This window comes from Pteropus alecto, unplaced genomic scaffold (assembly GCF_000325575.1).
Source record: "Pteropus alecto unplaced genomic scaffold, ASM32557v1 scaffold81, whole genome shotgun sequence".
NCBI classification, from domain to species: Eukaryota; Metazoa; Chordata; class Mammalia; order Chiroptera; family Pteropodidae; genus Pteropus; species Pteropus alecto.
Genome location: NW_006433378.1, coordinates 20,196,085 through 20,210,517, shown reverse-complemented (window position 1 = coordinate 20,210,517; position 14,433 = coordinate 20,196,085). Strand labels below are relative to the sequence as shown.

Sequence of the window (14,433 nt, the reverse complement as noted above, 5' to 3'; positions counted from 1 at the left end):
CATTTAACTGTATTTAACATACAAAAATGACAATTTTAGATGGCTCGACTTTGTCTATTATGCTTATTAATATTGACATTATTTCGACAAGCCCAGAATTTTAATCAATAGTTTCAATTTTGTTGTGTCAAACATGGGCACACTCCCAAATTAGATGTTTTGTGTATCACATGTGCATTCCATTGCTGTGAACTCTAACATAAGGTGTGGCACTAAATGAATTGATATAATGCCTGTCGATGTATTTTTAGTAACAAATTAATGAGTTTTAATGGAGTAGCTTATTTTCTAGTGATTTGGTCCTGCTGTTTGTCATCATATTGCATTAATTGCTAGAAGTTTCCGGTAGATTTGGCATAAGGTATGCAATCGTTAATGAAAAAGGTTTTTCTTTTTTTGGAGGGCATGTAATAACAGTAGATATTCATTGCATTTTACTTAATAGACGAGGAAATTCAATGATTAAAACTACTCTTATCATTCACGTAGCATGTGGCAAAAGAATAGACAGCTCAATGGAAATGGTGATTTGCTACAATTATTGAAACTCCTTAGAGAGTTTCTAAAGCACAGAGGTCATTCTTGAGTTCTAGATACATATTTCTTATTCAATATTTTATGCCCTGGAATAGTGCTTGCCTCATGTAAGTCCTCAAAAATTCTTGTAAAATTAAATTGTACCATTCGGTCACTATCTAGAAAAACAATCAGGGGATAATGTAAGTAAAAATGGTCATGCTAGAGCTGTTTTAGAGAGAAAACAGGTGGGATGTGAAATGTGGAAAATGTCCTAGAGTTTGGAAGGTTGGAGCCAATGTCGAATATATTTTAGTGGAAAAAAATTGTAAAGGTGGCCAATTATAATTAGGAGGCAAACCCAGAATTTGAGGTTTTAATTTTGACATGGAAGTTGCTGATCTAGGGTACTTTCCCCTATAATGACTAAAATTTGAGATATCTAGAATAATTATCATCGTTTTATTAAAATGCTGTAGTTTCTAAAATTAAATTGCAGGTTGTTTCAGAAGACTTATTCTGAGTGGGCAGAAAATGCAGTTACGTGGAAAGGGCAGCTATGATACCCTTATGTGGTACATAAGAGGAGTTATGGGGTAGGTTTGAGAGGGTGTTGAGTTGTCTGCTTGATGTTTAGACCAGGCTTTGACTAGGATGGTGAAAATCACAAAGAAAATCTAGGTGATAGATCTCTAAGGCAGAAGTTGTAAAGTACTTGTAATTTTAGTCAGAAGAAGTGAATATTTTGCACTTGAAAACTTTTATGTTATAGTAGGAGTTGAATTAATTCAATTCTTAACACTAATAGCTGAGAGTCCTTGGGTGAGACTTAAATACGCTTGGTCTCTGTTTTCTCATCCATAGTCTGCATATAAAAATAAATACCATAATTTCTTACTTCACATTGCTTTTATAAGAATCAAATGAAATATTAAAGCATACCTCAAAAGCTATGGAGTATTAAATGTGAGTGTACCTCAAAAGCTATGGAAGGAAATATAAAAAAAAAATAATTATTTTTCTTGTATTACATTCTCTTTACAGATGGAAAAAATATAGGCTCTCATTCAACAATTAGAGAGTGCTTAGTTTTTTAGATTCGCAGAAAACAAAAATAGAGTTATTGGCCTTAAATAACTCACAATTGACTTAAGGAATCAGATAAAATAACTACAATACAGTTAGGCACAGGGAGCTATGGAAGAACAGAGGAATTATGCCTAATACATGTTGTGAATGTCCAGGAATGCTTCTTATAGGAGGTATAACCTAAGCTGTGCTTTGAAGAATCAATAGGATTTATGCAGATAAAATTTTGGTGATGTAAGATGATACTTCAAAGAAAGTATCATATGGATAAGTTCCAAGAACTATTAAATAGAGTGAATTATGTTGCATTGAAGAAAATCTGGTTGCTTTTATTTTGGTATATTGCATCAGACACCTGTTTTGCACCAATTCAGATCTTCTCCTCACCTGTCTCTTGCTCCAATCATCAGTGCAATGGCTAGACTGCCTGGTCTTCGTCCATTTTCTTGCAGGTATAACCTGGATATGGCTGTGGCTATGGCTGTGGCTATGGCTGTGGCTATGACTCTGGTTATGGCTCTGCCTCTTGTGGATACTGGTCATTTTTCTATAGAAGATGTTATTCTTTTTGCTGTCAGAATGTAACTGTAGTACACCTTTCCCCCTAAAATGATCATTTTCAAGGTCTTTTTTTGTTTCAATGTCTTACAGTCACATCAGACCGCAATGAATAGCAAGCAGTCAGATCCTGCAGAAAACTGATTGTCTTCTTGAAAGTCTCTTATCATTGAGGGGGCCTGAGTTACTCTATGATGTTTCTGGAAGACGAGCCCTCATTTTGGCCATAGTTAAAGTGTAAATCCACTTTCTTCTTACTCTGTTACTATATTGTGATTCTTTCCAAACAAGTTTCATTAGTCCTAAAAAATTTGGGTATCTTTTGTGTCAGATATACTGTCATCCTATATTTTCTCTCGTATTTCTGCAACCTCCTCAGAGATTGGCAGGGCTAATGGTCAGCTGTTCATTCTAACTGCGAATGTCTTTCTTTCATTCTGATTGGTTAGTGTGTTCCATATCTTGAATTCAGGATGCTACATATCTTAAGTTTCTTCTCTGAAACAGAAAGGAGAATCTTCTGTTCCTAATTCATTTTACCCAAGAGTTTGTTTTTAGGTATATATGTTTCACAATCCTGGGTCTATTCATTTTTTTCTTTTCATATTAACCAGAACGCATGTGCTCATTAACACACACACACACACACACACACACACACACACACACACACACAGAGAGAGACAAATCTTCTTTGGAAAAATGCTAATGGTGAAAAAATTAGGTTAGCAGGAGAGAGACAGAAGGTTCAATAGTTAGGTATATAATATATACATATTAAATATGCATATATAATATGTATACAATGTATGTATTATATATAATATAATGTATGTGGGGAATTCAGAGTGCTATAATCAGTTATATATCTGAAAGACTCGTATTTCAAAATTAGTAAGACTAATAATATTGCAGATGTGCTCTGTGTCTTTCTAGAGACACTAATTAGAGTGGGATGAATTGATAATCATGACACACAAATCTCTTACCACAAGAACTCTTTCTAGTTTGTGACACCATCTAAAAAAGAACGACTTCCTCTTTAGGTGCTCTTTCGCTGGATGTGTCTAAACCCGAGCAACGTCGCCCACTACTAGGGTTATTCTTTGGGGAAATTACACACTCGGGGAGAGAGGTGGAATTAGTCAATCTTGCCTATTCATTTCTGTCCACACCCCATTCTCAGATACTACAGGATAGAAATGAACTTTAGATTTGAAGCCTGATTGTGAAAATGGTGATACTGATACAAGGAAAACAAAAACATTGGAACCTTTTATGTTACTATATGTGGGAGGTGAAGCCAGTTACTATAATATGTTTGGGCTTTAAAAATCCAGTCTTCATGTAGGATATAAAAAGATTGTAATAACTGGAGTCAAGATTCAACCACCCATAGTTAAATAAATTTAGTGATCCTAGAATCCCTTAAACCTTAAAAGAAGATGTAATTTGGAGAAGGGCAAAAGAGGATGGATGGATATATTGATTGTTATTCTTGAAGAAATACAACCACTTCTTATAAATTAGATGAATACATAGGCTCATTTATCAAAAATTTATTGAGCTCCTATTAAGGCCATTTCGTTATGGGCTATGAACAGAATTAAAATATTTCATTTCTGCTTTCTAAAGTGTGGAAAAGATAAAAAACCCACAAGTTACATTGTTTAGAATATTGCTGTACTGTAATCATACGTAGTGGTGTTTGAGAGATACAGAGGAAGAAATCAGAAGAGAAGCCAGGAGTAAGACTCTTGGAGAGAAGGGTCAGGAATCTTTCTGAAAAAAGAGACAAAATTCTAGCTTAAATATGAAAGATGAATAGGAGTTGGCCTTCTGAACAAAGGAGAAAGAGGAAATGTATTTTGAAAAATGTCCATATGCTGGAACCTTACTCCAGCTTATCATCTACCCAGGGGAAATGTACTCACTAGTTGGGTTTAAGGAGTAAATTCACAAGTGTGGATAGTAAGAAATCTAAGATGTGCCCCGATGACATATACCTGCATATGATTCCCTCCCCTTCACTGTGGGAAGGATCTGTAACTTGCTTTTAACCTTGGCAAAGATGAAGGGATATCACTCCTGTAATTATGTTTAAGGTTGGCAGATAAAACGGGAGACGGATAAATTTAAATTTCAGATACAAAAAGTAACTTTTTAGAATAATTATGTTTCGTGCAATATTTGGGGCATGCTTGTGATTGACTTAGATGGCCTGGCTATCGTATCTTCATATCAGTATAGACCAGGAGACTGGTCATAGGACTGAATATCTAATGTAGATCACTTTGGAGTGAAAGGGAAAGGGCGAGAGGTCCTGTCAGCCATACTTGATGGAACTGGCTGGTGAATAGAATGCTGAAATAAATTTCATCGAGGACACAAAATGATATAAATAATGAGAGACTCTGAAGCACATGGGAATTTTATAACAAAGAAATTTTACAATGGATAGGGTCAGTAAAAGAAACAATAAGCTTCCTGTTACAGCAAGTGTTCAAGTCTCCAGTGTTTAGAAAGGAAGACTTTATGAAGCATAACAAAGAGGAGCTGATACTTAATCTTAGTAATGTACTATCTGTGAAAATTTTAGTAAGTTTTCTAACCTCTTTATACCCCAATTTCCATATTGTGAATTACCTACAACTTTTACAATTTCATTAGGATCAAATAGATTAAAAAGTCTGAAGGAAATTTGTGACTTACTAAACATTCAATAAAGGATTTTTTTGGCGTGTTATTTTGGTTTGAAGTAAATGGCCACCTAGAGTTGATAAAAATTTATTGAGGAGTGGCCCTTGTAAAAATATATCATCAGAAATTTGCATTCACAAGTAATTGGATTCATAGGAACTCTGTGACATACAGCGTTGAGAAGTTTCTGTATATGGCAGCATTGTGTTCCAATTAAAATCTCCTTTGAAATAATTAGTGAGTAGTAAGCTAGTCAAGGTAATTAGTCAAGCTCATTGGAATAGTTGCATTCCAGTACCTAAACTTCCTTACCCTCCAAAGAGCCCTATTACATGAAATATATCTTTGTAATCCCGTGTTCAAATAATTGGATAATTGATGGAAACTTAACTTACAGATTTGTACTTGGCTCAAGACAATGTGTGGGTGACAAAAATCAAACACAGTTCCCCAGTAAAAATCGGAGACTCCACACTAATGAGTTAATTTAAGGCAGATGCTATAGCTATGAATTTTCCAAGTTGTCTTGTTATGAACTGACAGGAATGATTTGCACATACCAGGTATTAAATGAAATGTTTATTGCATGAATCACAAGATGGTTTATTGCCTGATGGTATACTTTGGCTCTATATAAAGGTTCCAGGGTAGAAGGTGACATTTAAACTTCAGAAACATCCTTCTGTACCTCAACTGAAACCTTACCCTCTGCCAGTTACAATGTGTTGTAACTATTACGGAAACTCCTATGGGGACTGTGGCTATGGCTGTGGCTATGGCTGTGGCTATGGTCCCAGATATGGCTGTGGCTATGGCTGTGGCTATGGTTCCAGATATGGCTGTGGATATGGATCTGGCTATGGCTGTGGTTATGGCTGTGGATATGGTTCTGGCTATGGCTGCGGCTGCTGTACCTACCGACCATTTTGCTACAGAAGATGCTATTCCTCTTGCTGCTAGAACATCATCCTAGAACATGCTATGCCTCCAAAATAATATTTCAAGATTAACACTTTTTCCCCAATGGATACCTCATTTTATCATCTTTACATTTAAGTAAGGATTGGATACCATCTGTATTTACTTCAAAGAAACTTTGTTTTTGAGGGATTATGTTACTTGAACAGAAGATTTGATCGTGATTGTATTCAAAATGTAAACTCTTAGTTACCCTAGCCTGTGATTTTGAATTGTCCATGAGTATAAATATTCCATAGTTGGAGGAAATTATATTTTTTCAATAAACATCATTTGTTTCTGCAAGTATTTGTGTCTTCTGGACTGGAATCATCACTGATGTTAGTATTCGTGAACTTTCTGTGAAGTTAGGCAACCACTGTGTTAGCTGAGCCATAGGTTTATTTATTCCTTCAAGCACTATTTATTTAGTGTCCATTCTTTCACCAATACTATACATATTTTTTACTGCAAGGCTGTAGTAAATCTTGATATTAGGTAATGTGAGTATTTGAATGCTCTTTTTCAAAATTATTTTGGCTGTTTTAGTTCTTTTGGTGTCCATCTAAACATTAAAATTAGCTTTTCAATATCCACAACTATATCCTGCTGATACTTTAATTGGGATTGAGTTAAATATAGATTAACTATAAGAATAGACATTTTAACAATATTTGTTTTTCCGATCCATAAACATGGCATATCTTTGAATATATTTAGGTCTTTTTTGATTTCTGTGGTGATCTCTAGTGCAACATTAAAAAAGAGTGATTATTTTGTACTTAAAAATAATCTAGTAGGAGTGTCAGACAAAAGTTTAAAAACCAATCAGACATCTAAATAAAAAAATACACAAATAAACAGAATTGTACACAGTTTGTATAATCATAATAAATAGCACTTGAGACAAAAATATCAAATGGTCTGCCAACACTGCAAGAAGAAATAATCTTAATAGCACTTCATCAATAAAAGAAACCAAATCAATAATAATATTCCAAAACAGAAAGCATCAGACCAAGATGTATTCACTGGTAAATTTTACAAAACACTGAAGAAATAAGTTATACCAATTCTGCATAATCACTTCCAGAAGATAGAAGGAATTCTTCCCAACTAATTCTATGAGTCAAACATTACCCTAGTCCAAAACCAAACAAAGACATTGTAAGAAAAGACAACTGCAGACCAATATCTTAAATGAATGAAAATATAAAAATTCTCAAGAAAATATTATTAAATTGAATCTCACAATATGTAAAAATAGTTATACATCATAACAAAGTGGGATTTGTCCCAATTTTTCAAGGCTGGTTCAACCCTCAAAAATTGCTTAATGTAGCCCATCACATCAAAAACCTATAAAAGAAAAACCACATGATCATTTCAATAGATGCAGAAAAGATATTTGACAAAATTCAACACCCATTCATGATAAAAACTTTCAGTAACCAGGAATAGAGAGGAACTTCCTCAACTATATAAATAATATCTACAAAAACCCTGAAGCTAACATTGCTCTTAATGGTGAGATACCAAAAGCTTTCTTGCTAAGGTCAGAAAAAGGCCAGAAATGTCCTCTTTCACTATGCTTTTTCAACATTATTCTGGAAGTCTTTGCTGATGTAATAAGACAAAAAAAGTTATACTGATAAGAAAAAAAAATTAAACTGCCTTTTTCCTCAGATGACAATATTGTCTACATAGGAAATCTGAATAAATCTATAAAAGCACTTCCTGGAATTAAAAGGAGATTATAACAAGGTTGGAGTATATAAGGTTAAAATATGAAAGTTAATTACTTTTCTACATATCAACACTGAACACATGGAATTTGAATTTAAAACATAATACCACTTACAGTAGCAACCCCAAAATAGAATACTTTGGTATAAATCTAAGAAATTGTATACAATCTATATGAAGAAAACTCAAAACTTTTTTTAAAGAAATTAAGAAACAACAAAAAATGTCAAGAGATATTATTTCATGTTCATGGGTAGTAAGACTTAATATTGTCAAGATCTCAGTTCTTCCCAACTTCATCTATAGATTCAAAGCAATCCCAATCAAAATACTAGCAAATTATTTTTTTTTTGGATATTGACAAACATATTATAAAGTTTACATGGAGAGGCAAAGACCCAGAATAGCCAACATTCTGCTTTGAGGAGCCAGAATTAGAGGAACATTGAAGGAGAAGAACAAAGGTAGAGAACTGACACTACCTGACTTCAAGACTGTATAAACTATAGGCATAAAGACAGTATGTGTTGGTGAAAAATAAGTTGATCAATGGAGCAGGGTAGAGATCCCAGAAATAGACTCACATAAGGATACTTAACTGATCTTTGAGAAAGGAGTAAAGAAAATACAGAGGAAAACAGTCTTTTCAACAAATAGTACAGAAACAACTGGACATCCACATGCAAAACGAACAAACAAACAAACAAACAAAACCCTGGAAACAAACATTGCACCCTTCATGAATATTAACTCAAAAAAGATCACAGACCTAACTATAAAATGCAAAATTATAAGACTTCTGGATGTTAATATAGGAGAAAATCTAGATAATGTTGAGTTTGGCAATGACTTTTTAGATACAAAACCAAAGATACAATCCATGAAAGAAAGAATGGATGAGCTGGACTTCATTAAAATTAATAACGTCTGCTCTGTGAAAGACAATGGCAAGGGAATGAGAAGACAAGCCACAAACTAGGAGAAGATATTTGCAAAAGACATACCTGATAAAGGACAGTTATTTAAAATATATAACACTCTTAAAACTCAACAATAAAAAACAAACAACCCAATTAAAAAATGGCCAAAGACTTTAACACCTCACTAAAGAAGATATACAGATGGCAAACGAGGATATGGTACAAATGAAAATGGTACAAATATATCACTCTGATGGAGGGTATTGATAATGGAGAAGACTATGCAAGGGTTGGGGCAGAGGGTGTATGTAAAAATCTCTGTATTTTCTGTTCAACTTTGATGTGAATGTAAAATTACTCCAAAGAAGAAAGTTTAATTAAAAAAAATCATATGATACTGTTTCAGATAGGAAGATCAAGTTAAGTGTCTGAAGAAATGACAACGAAGCTGATATTTGTCTAATGGGTAGGTGTCAGAACTGGGGGAGGACTAATGCAGGCAGAGGGGAGAACAGTGCAAAGGCTATAAGGACATAGTTTAGTGTACTTAGGGACTGTAAGGAGGTCCGGGTGACGGGAAGGCAGAAAGAATCAAGGCTGGAGTGGTAGGTAGGGGCCAGATGGCCTGATATTCTAAAGAGTCAAGATTGGTCTAGATTTTATTTTAAGATATTTATTGGTTAATCCATCTATTTGTCCTTGTCTTTGCAACTTCTTCATTCCTTTTCTGCTTCTTTATAACATTTCATATCAACTATACACCCAAGTTCAAACCATTTCTACATGTGTGTGGATTGGACTGTGGAAGAAAGGAAAAAAAGTATTTTGTTTTAGAGAATATTGGAATAGTTGAAGGGAATGTTCTAATGTCTGGACTTGGAAATTCGAAAGGGCAGCTCAGAGAGTGAGGTGAGTGGAGGAGGAGGGTATGAGAGGGAGTACTTAGAAGTGTATATCCCACAACATTTTGTGTTAAAGGCACTGTTCCCTTCCCCACCCCTCATATTTAAATAAATGTTACATGGAACACAGATTAATATTAGCTTCCTGCTTTGAGGAGCCAGAATTAGAGGAACATGTTTGAAATTACAAGGAGGCTATCCTCTTAATATGTGACAGTTTTATAAACATAATGGCCAAAAATGGATTTTAGTGCCAGAGGGGTTATCTAGCTCTGAGAATGTCTGAGTATGGGTGACATTACTACTTATTCTGGATAGCATGAAGAAATTAAAACACACAGGAGCCAGATGGATCTGTCTGACCCTTAACACTTCTTCCTACTCTAATTAAAAAAAAGTTGATCTTATAATTTAAACAAAATCCGTTAGGCATAGTGTTAGAGTCACTGAAAACATGTGGCAGTATTCTTAAAAACAATAGGAAAGAGGTGAGAGAAATAACTTTATAGTTTTGGAAGATGGCCAGAGATGATGAATATATTTTGAATATCTTATCCTATAGAAGAGACAAGGCATGATGATTGACATGAGGTAATTAATAGCAACTATATTTGCAAAGTAACCATAGTTGCATTTGCAGAAGCTTAAACTTAGAGAAGTCAAGATAGAAATATTTCATATTAACCAAAGGCTGCATTAGAGACTTATGGGAGAGGAATTAGGGACAGAAGTATTATGCATGCATGGAAGGATCTTGACACTAGGAACTCTTCTGATGGTGAGTTCTGAGAGATTTGGAGTGTAGAGAAACTACTAATGAGATTTCCCAGTAAAATGGCATTTAAAACAAGAAGATGAGAATTCCTCAACACTGAAAATATTCAAGGAGAGGCTGCTTGCATGTCTTTGGAGATGTATTATAGATAGTGTGTTAGGCCAAGAAAATTTAGAAATACGATTTCGATTTGGAAACAGACTTTCCAAGACTCAGCCTTTGTTAAACGACATTCATAATTCATTCACATTCTGCTAGTTTCGCTGAATGGGTTAAAGGCTCAAATATAGACATCCGAACGTGGGATTTTTTTTTTAGCAGATCAAGCATTTTAAAGGTAGAGAATACTGCCTAGTTGTTTGAGGAGTCAGATCAAATTACATTTGACTCAGATTGAATTGACATCTAAGTAGAAAAAGGATAAAGAAGGAGAAAGTGTATTTGCATACATGTGGTTCTCATAGTACCTTTAGAAAGTCATGAATCAGGAAGGACCATTTTATGATGAATGACACATTACTCATCTTTGCTGCAATCTTCAACTGCAATACGGTCACCTTCCCAAAGGAGACTGACTTTACTTTTACATAGCAATCCTACGACAATCTTGGAATGCAGACTACTTACTCCCTCTCAAACATGTAGACCTGTTTTCAAGTTTGGTGCTTCTAATTTCAATAGATGTTCATGCTTACTGAGCCTCAGAATAAGCCGTGAAGCCAAGCTTTGTGACATATTGCTTTAGTCTGTATTTTTACAGAAATATTATTGTTTAAAATGCTTCAGGCAAGGTGCAGTGAGGTCACTTACACATGTGGTAGTTCATTTTCTAGGGGAGTTGGGTCATTGTGAAAAACATTAACACACACACGTACTCACACACACACTAAAACCATAGCACCTATAAAGTAAAATCTTATACTTTAATTTTTAGTATAATAAATGCATCCATACAAGTAAATGTAGATCTTTGAAAAGCTGTTTATTTGGGAATGCTTATGCTTAGATAAAAGAAAAGGGAAAAATAAAGAGAATGTACTGTCTCCGCTATATATTAGGATCTGGGCTATACCCTTAGACCTATAGAAAAGATATAGGAAATATATCTTTTCTATAGGTCTCTTGATAAATTTTTAAATACCATGTAGTTATTTTTATTTAGCAGTTGCAGAAACTAAGGTTTATAAACTTAAGGACATTTTCCATGGTCAAATAATTAGTATATAGCTCAGCCAGTAAATGAATCAATTTGTTTGCCGTGACAAGCTGTATTTACCACAGAGCCCCTGAAACTTTGAAGCGAGATGTACAAGTTATCAACTTACTGCCTCTGAGCTTCAAGCTCACCCTTCAGCATATGCTCTATGATAACTTAAGATGGAATTCCTTTAAGCATTTCTTGTTTAGTGCGAACATGGGCATTAAGCTTTCTTAGTAGAGCCTGCTGCAGAGATATTGTAGGAGCAAGCAATTCTGCATTTTTTGACTGCAGCTTTGGAAGGAAGTACATGGTGTTAGCAGTGCGACAGCTGGTGAGGATCTACTCAGCAATGGGTCCAGAATAGGTTGGATCCTCAGTGATGTTGGAGCTTGGAGCTTGAGCCTGGCAATAACCTTTAATTGACCCCTCTCTTGATGAAACCCAGTGCCTTGAAAATTTCTCATGCATGAGTCTCCATAGGCTTCCTGTACACACAGACACTCAGCTTCCCTATACAGGCTGCTCTCCCATCGTCTGCTTGTGGTCCAGGTTTCCCCAGACCTTCTCTAATTCCATACCACCTGTTGCTAATTGTTTTTTCACCCCGAGTTGTCTCCTGCTTGCCCAGTAACTGGCCAAACTACTGAACGTCTCTCCTATCCAGTAGGCAGGGGTACCCTTTTAATTTCTTTCTTCCTTGAGTATTCTAATAATTTTTTTTACATTAACCTTTTTCTATTTAACCTACAGGATGGTTTCTATCTCCTGATTGGACCCAGATAGCTGCAGAGATCTCTAGTTTTAGGAGTTCTCGTATATATATGGAAATTGGATCAGTGGTAACAGACAAGATTTACTAGTGTGTAAAGGGAAAAACTAAGATGGAGGATAAAGAAACCATAAAAAGCCCCAAACCTGGGAAAAAATAAAGATTTGTTAATGAAAGAAACTTAATGGACTAGAAGTCTACTTGTCAGGGAAACAAGGGGGAAATATAATATCAAGTTAAAAGTAAGGACGAATAATAAATACCATGACAATTTCAACTATTATTAATGTTATGATTATAAGGTATCCAACGAAAGTAGTATAAGTAAATATCGTTACTAAAATATTATTTGATGGAGAAGACAGGTGAGAATAAAATCAAGAAAATATTACAGAGTCTGGAAGTTTAAATAATGATTGATTACATTTTAGTGTGGAGAATGGATATATAGCACAAACATGAGACCAGTCAGAAAACTCATGAACAGATGGCCATTTAGGAACTGGACTTTAATAAATAAGTTATTAAACCAAGACATTTTTCCTCACTCTAAATTGAAATTCTTGGAAAAGTTTGTCCTTTTTGTTTAAGCAATCAGTAATAAATTTTACATAACTTACCCATTAGGAGTTTAACAAAACTTTTTGCCCCAAAGAAGGAAATGTTATAACCTGACTGGAAAAGTAGGGGATAGGCAAATTTTACTGCAGAGAGAAGGAGAACATTTCAGGGAGTGTATATAACATGTTGAAATACTCAGTTCCTTATCCAAAATCCATAAAAAGTGAATATAATGGGAAAAAAACCCCAAAATATTAAGACAGAAAAAAAAGAAACCAAAATGATATGATGCTGCTGATGCTGCTGATGATGAAGAGGATGGTAATCGTAGAGAGTGTAACTTCATGTTTAATAGATGATTTCTAAGATGTTGAAAGGGCTAAGTAATAAACACATATTTGTAGGTCAAATATATTTTGGTGATGTTTTATGTCATGGTCACTTAGTGCAATTATGAAAGATAAAATTATGGTTGTTAAAGTGTGGATGCTTAGGAAATGTATCTTTATTTTGTTTTAAAGCTTGAGAAAATGTCCAGGATAGTAGTAAATAAATTACGACATTCTAACAAAATTGTTGTACACAGAATGAGCTCATTTTAGACAAGTAGTTGTAAAATGAGAGAACAGAGCCCATGTGAGGTATGACCCATCCATCCCCAGAAGTATATAAAGGTTCTGGGAAAGTAGGCGATCCTCACACTTCAGAAATACCCTCCTACACCTCAACTGAAACCTCACCTCCTGACACCATGTATTGCAACTACTATGGAAACTCCTGTGGGGGCTGTGGATATGGCTGTAGCTATGGCTCTGGCTGTGGATATGGCTGTAGATATGGCTCTGGATATGGCTGTGGCTGTGGCTATGGCTCTGGCTGTGGGTATGGCTGTGGATATGGCTGTGGCTCTGGCTCTGGCTGTGGATATGGCTCTGGATATGGCTGTGGCTATGGATGTGGGTATGGCTCTGGCTGCTGTGGCTACTAGCCATTTTGCTATAGAAGATGCAATTCCTTTTGCTGCTAATCATCACTAAAGATCATGCTGTGCCTTTGAAACAATCACTCCGAGTCCAGTTGGAATTTCCTTATTTATTAATGTCACACCAAAGTAAAGAATTATTGTCTGTCGGGACCCTGATTAACCTCAAAGGAGCTGCTTGCAGTTGATGGACACTCAGTAGTTCTATGACATCACTGAAGACACAAGATCTTATTCTGATCATTTTTCAAATGTAAATTCTTGCAGCTTTTTTCCTGTCTCTGTACCATTGCTACTTGCACAAGAACAGGAAGACTATACAATTGGAGTCTACTAAAATGGAGCAAAAATAGCAGTTTCTTAATAAAAGTTTTTATTTACTAACAAGTCTGGTTTTCTTTAACTCAGAGTCATCATTAATTTCAGGGTTTGTGGCCTCCTGGAAAGCTGGGTGACCAGGTTAAAGATAAGACTTAGGATAAGTCTATGTGTTTTTAATGATTGAATTCGAATATCGGTTCTTTTACATATTTCTTAATAAATTGTATGTTCATTTATTATATTACATCTAAACATAAACACAGATATCACACTCAGCATTTCTTTCTTTCTTTCTTTCTTTCTTTGGATAAAGCATTATTAGAACAGGGAGGCCAATTAGAAAGGGAAATTAATCTTAAGGCTAATCTACTAGTCCAGGACAGAAGTGATTGGTTTGATCCAGTTCGAGGTGCACTTTGAGGCATCCTATCTGATA

At 35.0% G+C, this 14,433-nt stretch overlaps 1 protein-coding gene across 1 annotated transcript; it reads left to right on the top strand.

Moving 5' to 3' along the window:
* The first annotated feature begins 13,445 nt into the window (after positions 1-13,445).
* On the top strand, positions 13,446-13,682 carry LOC112476807 (keratin-associated protein 21-1-like). Its single transcript, XM_025044210.1, has one exon. It carries the CDS (start codon positions 13,446-13,448, stop codon positions 13,680-13,682), a length of 237 nt encoding a protein of 78 aa, XP_024899978.1.
* The last annotated feature ends 751 nt before the right edge of the window (positions 13,683-14,433 follow it).

What these genes read in the sequence shown, in the direction of transcription:
- LOC112476807 (XM_025044210.1), top strand. Translation starts at nt 13,446, where the DNA reads ATGTATTGCAACTACTATGGAAACTCCTGTGGGGGCTGTGGATATGGC.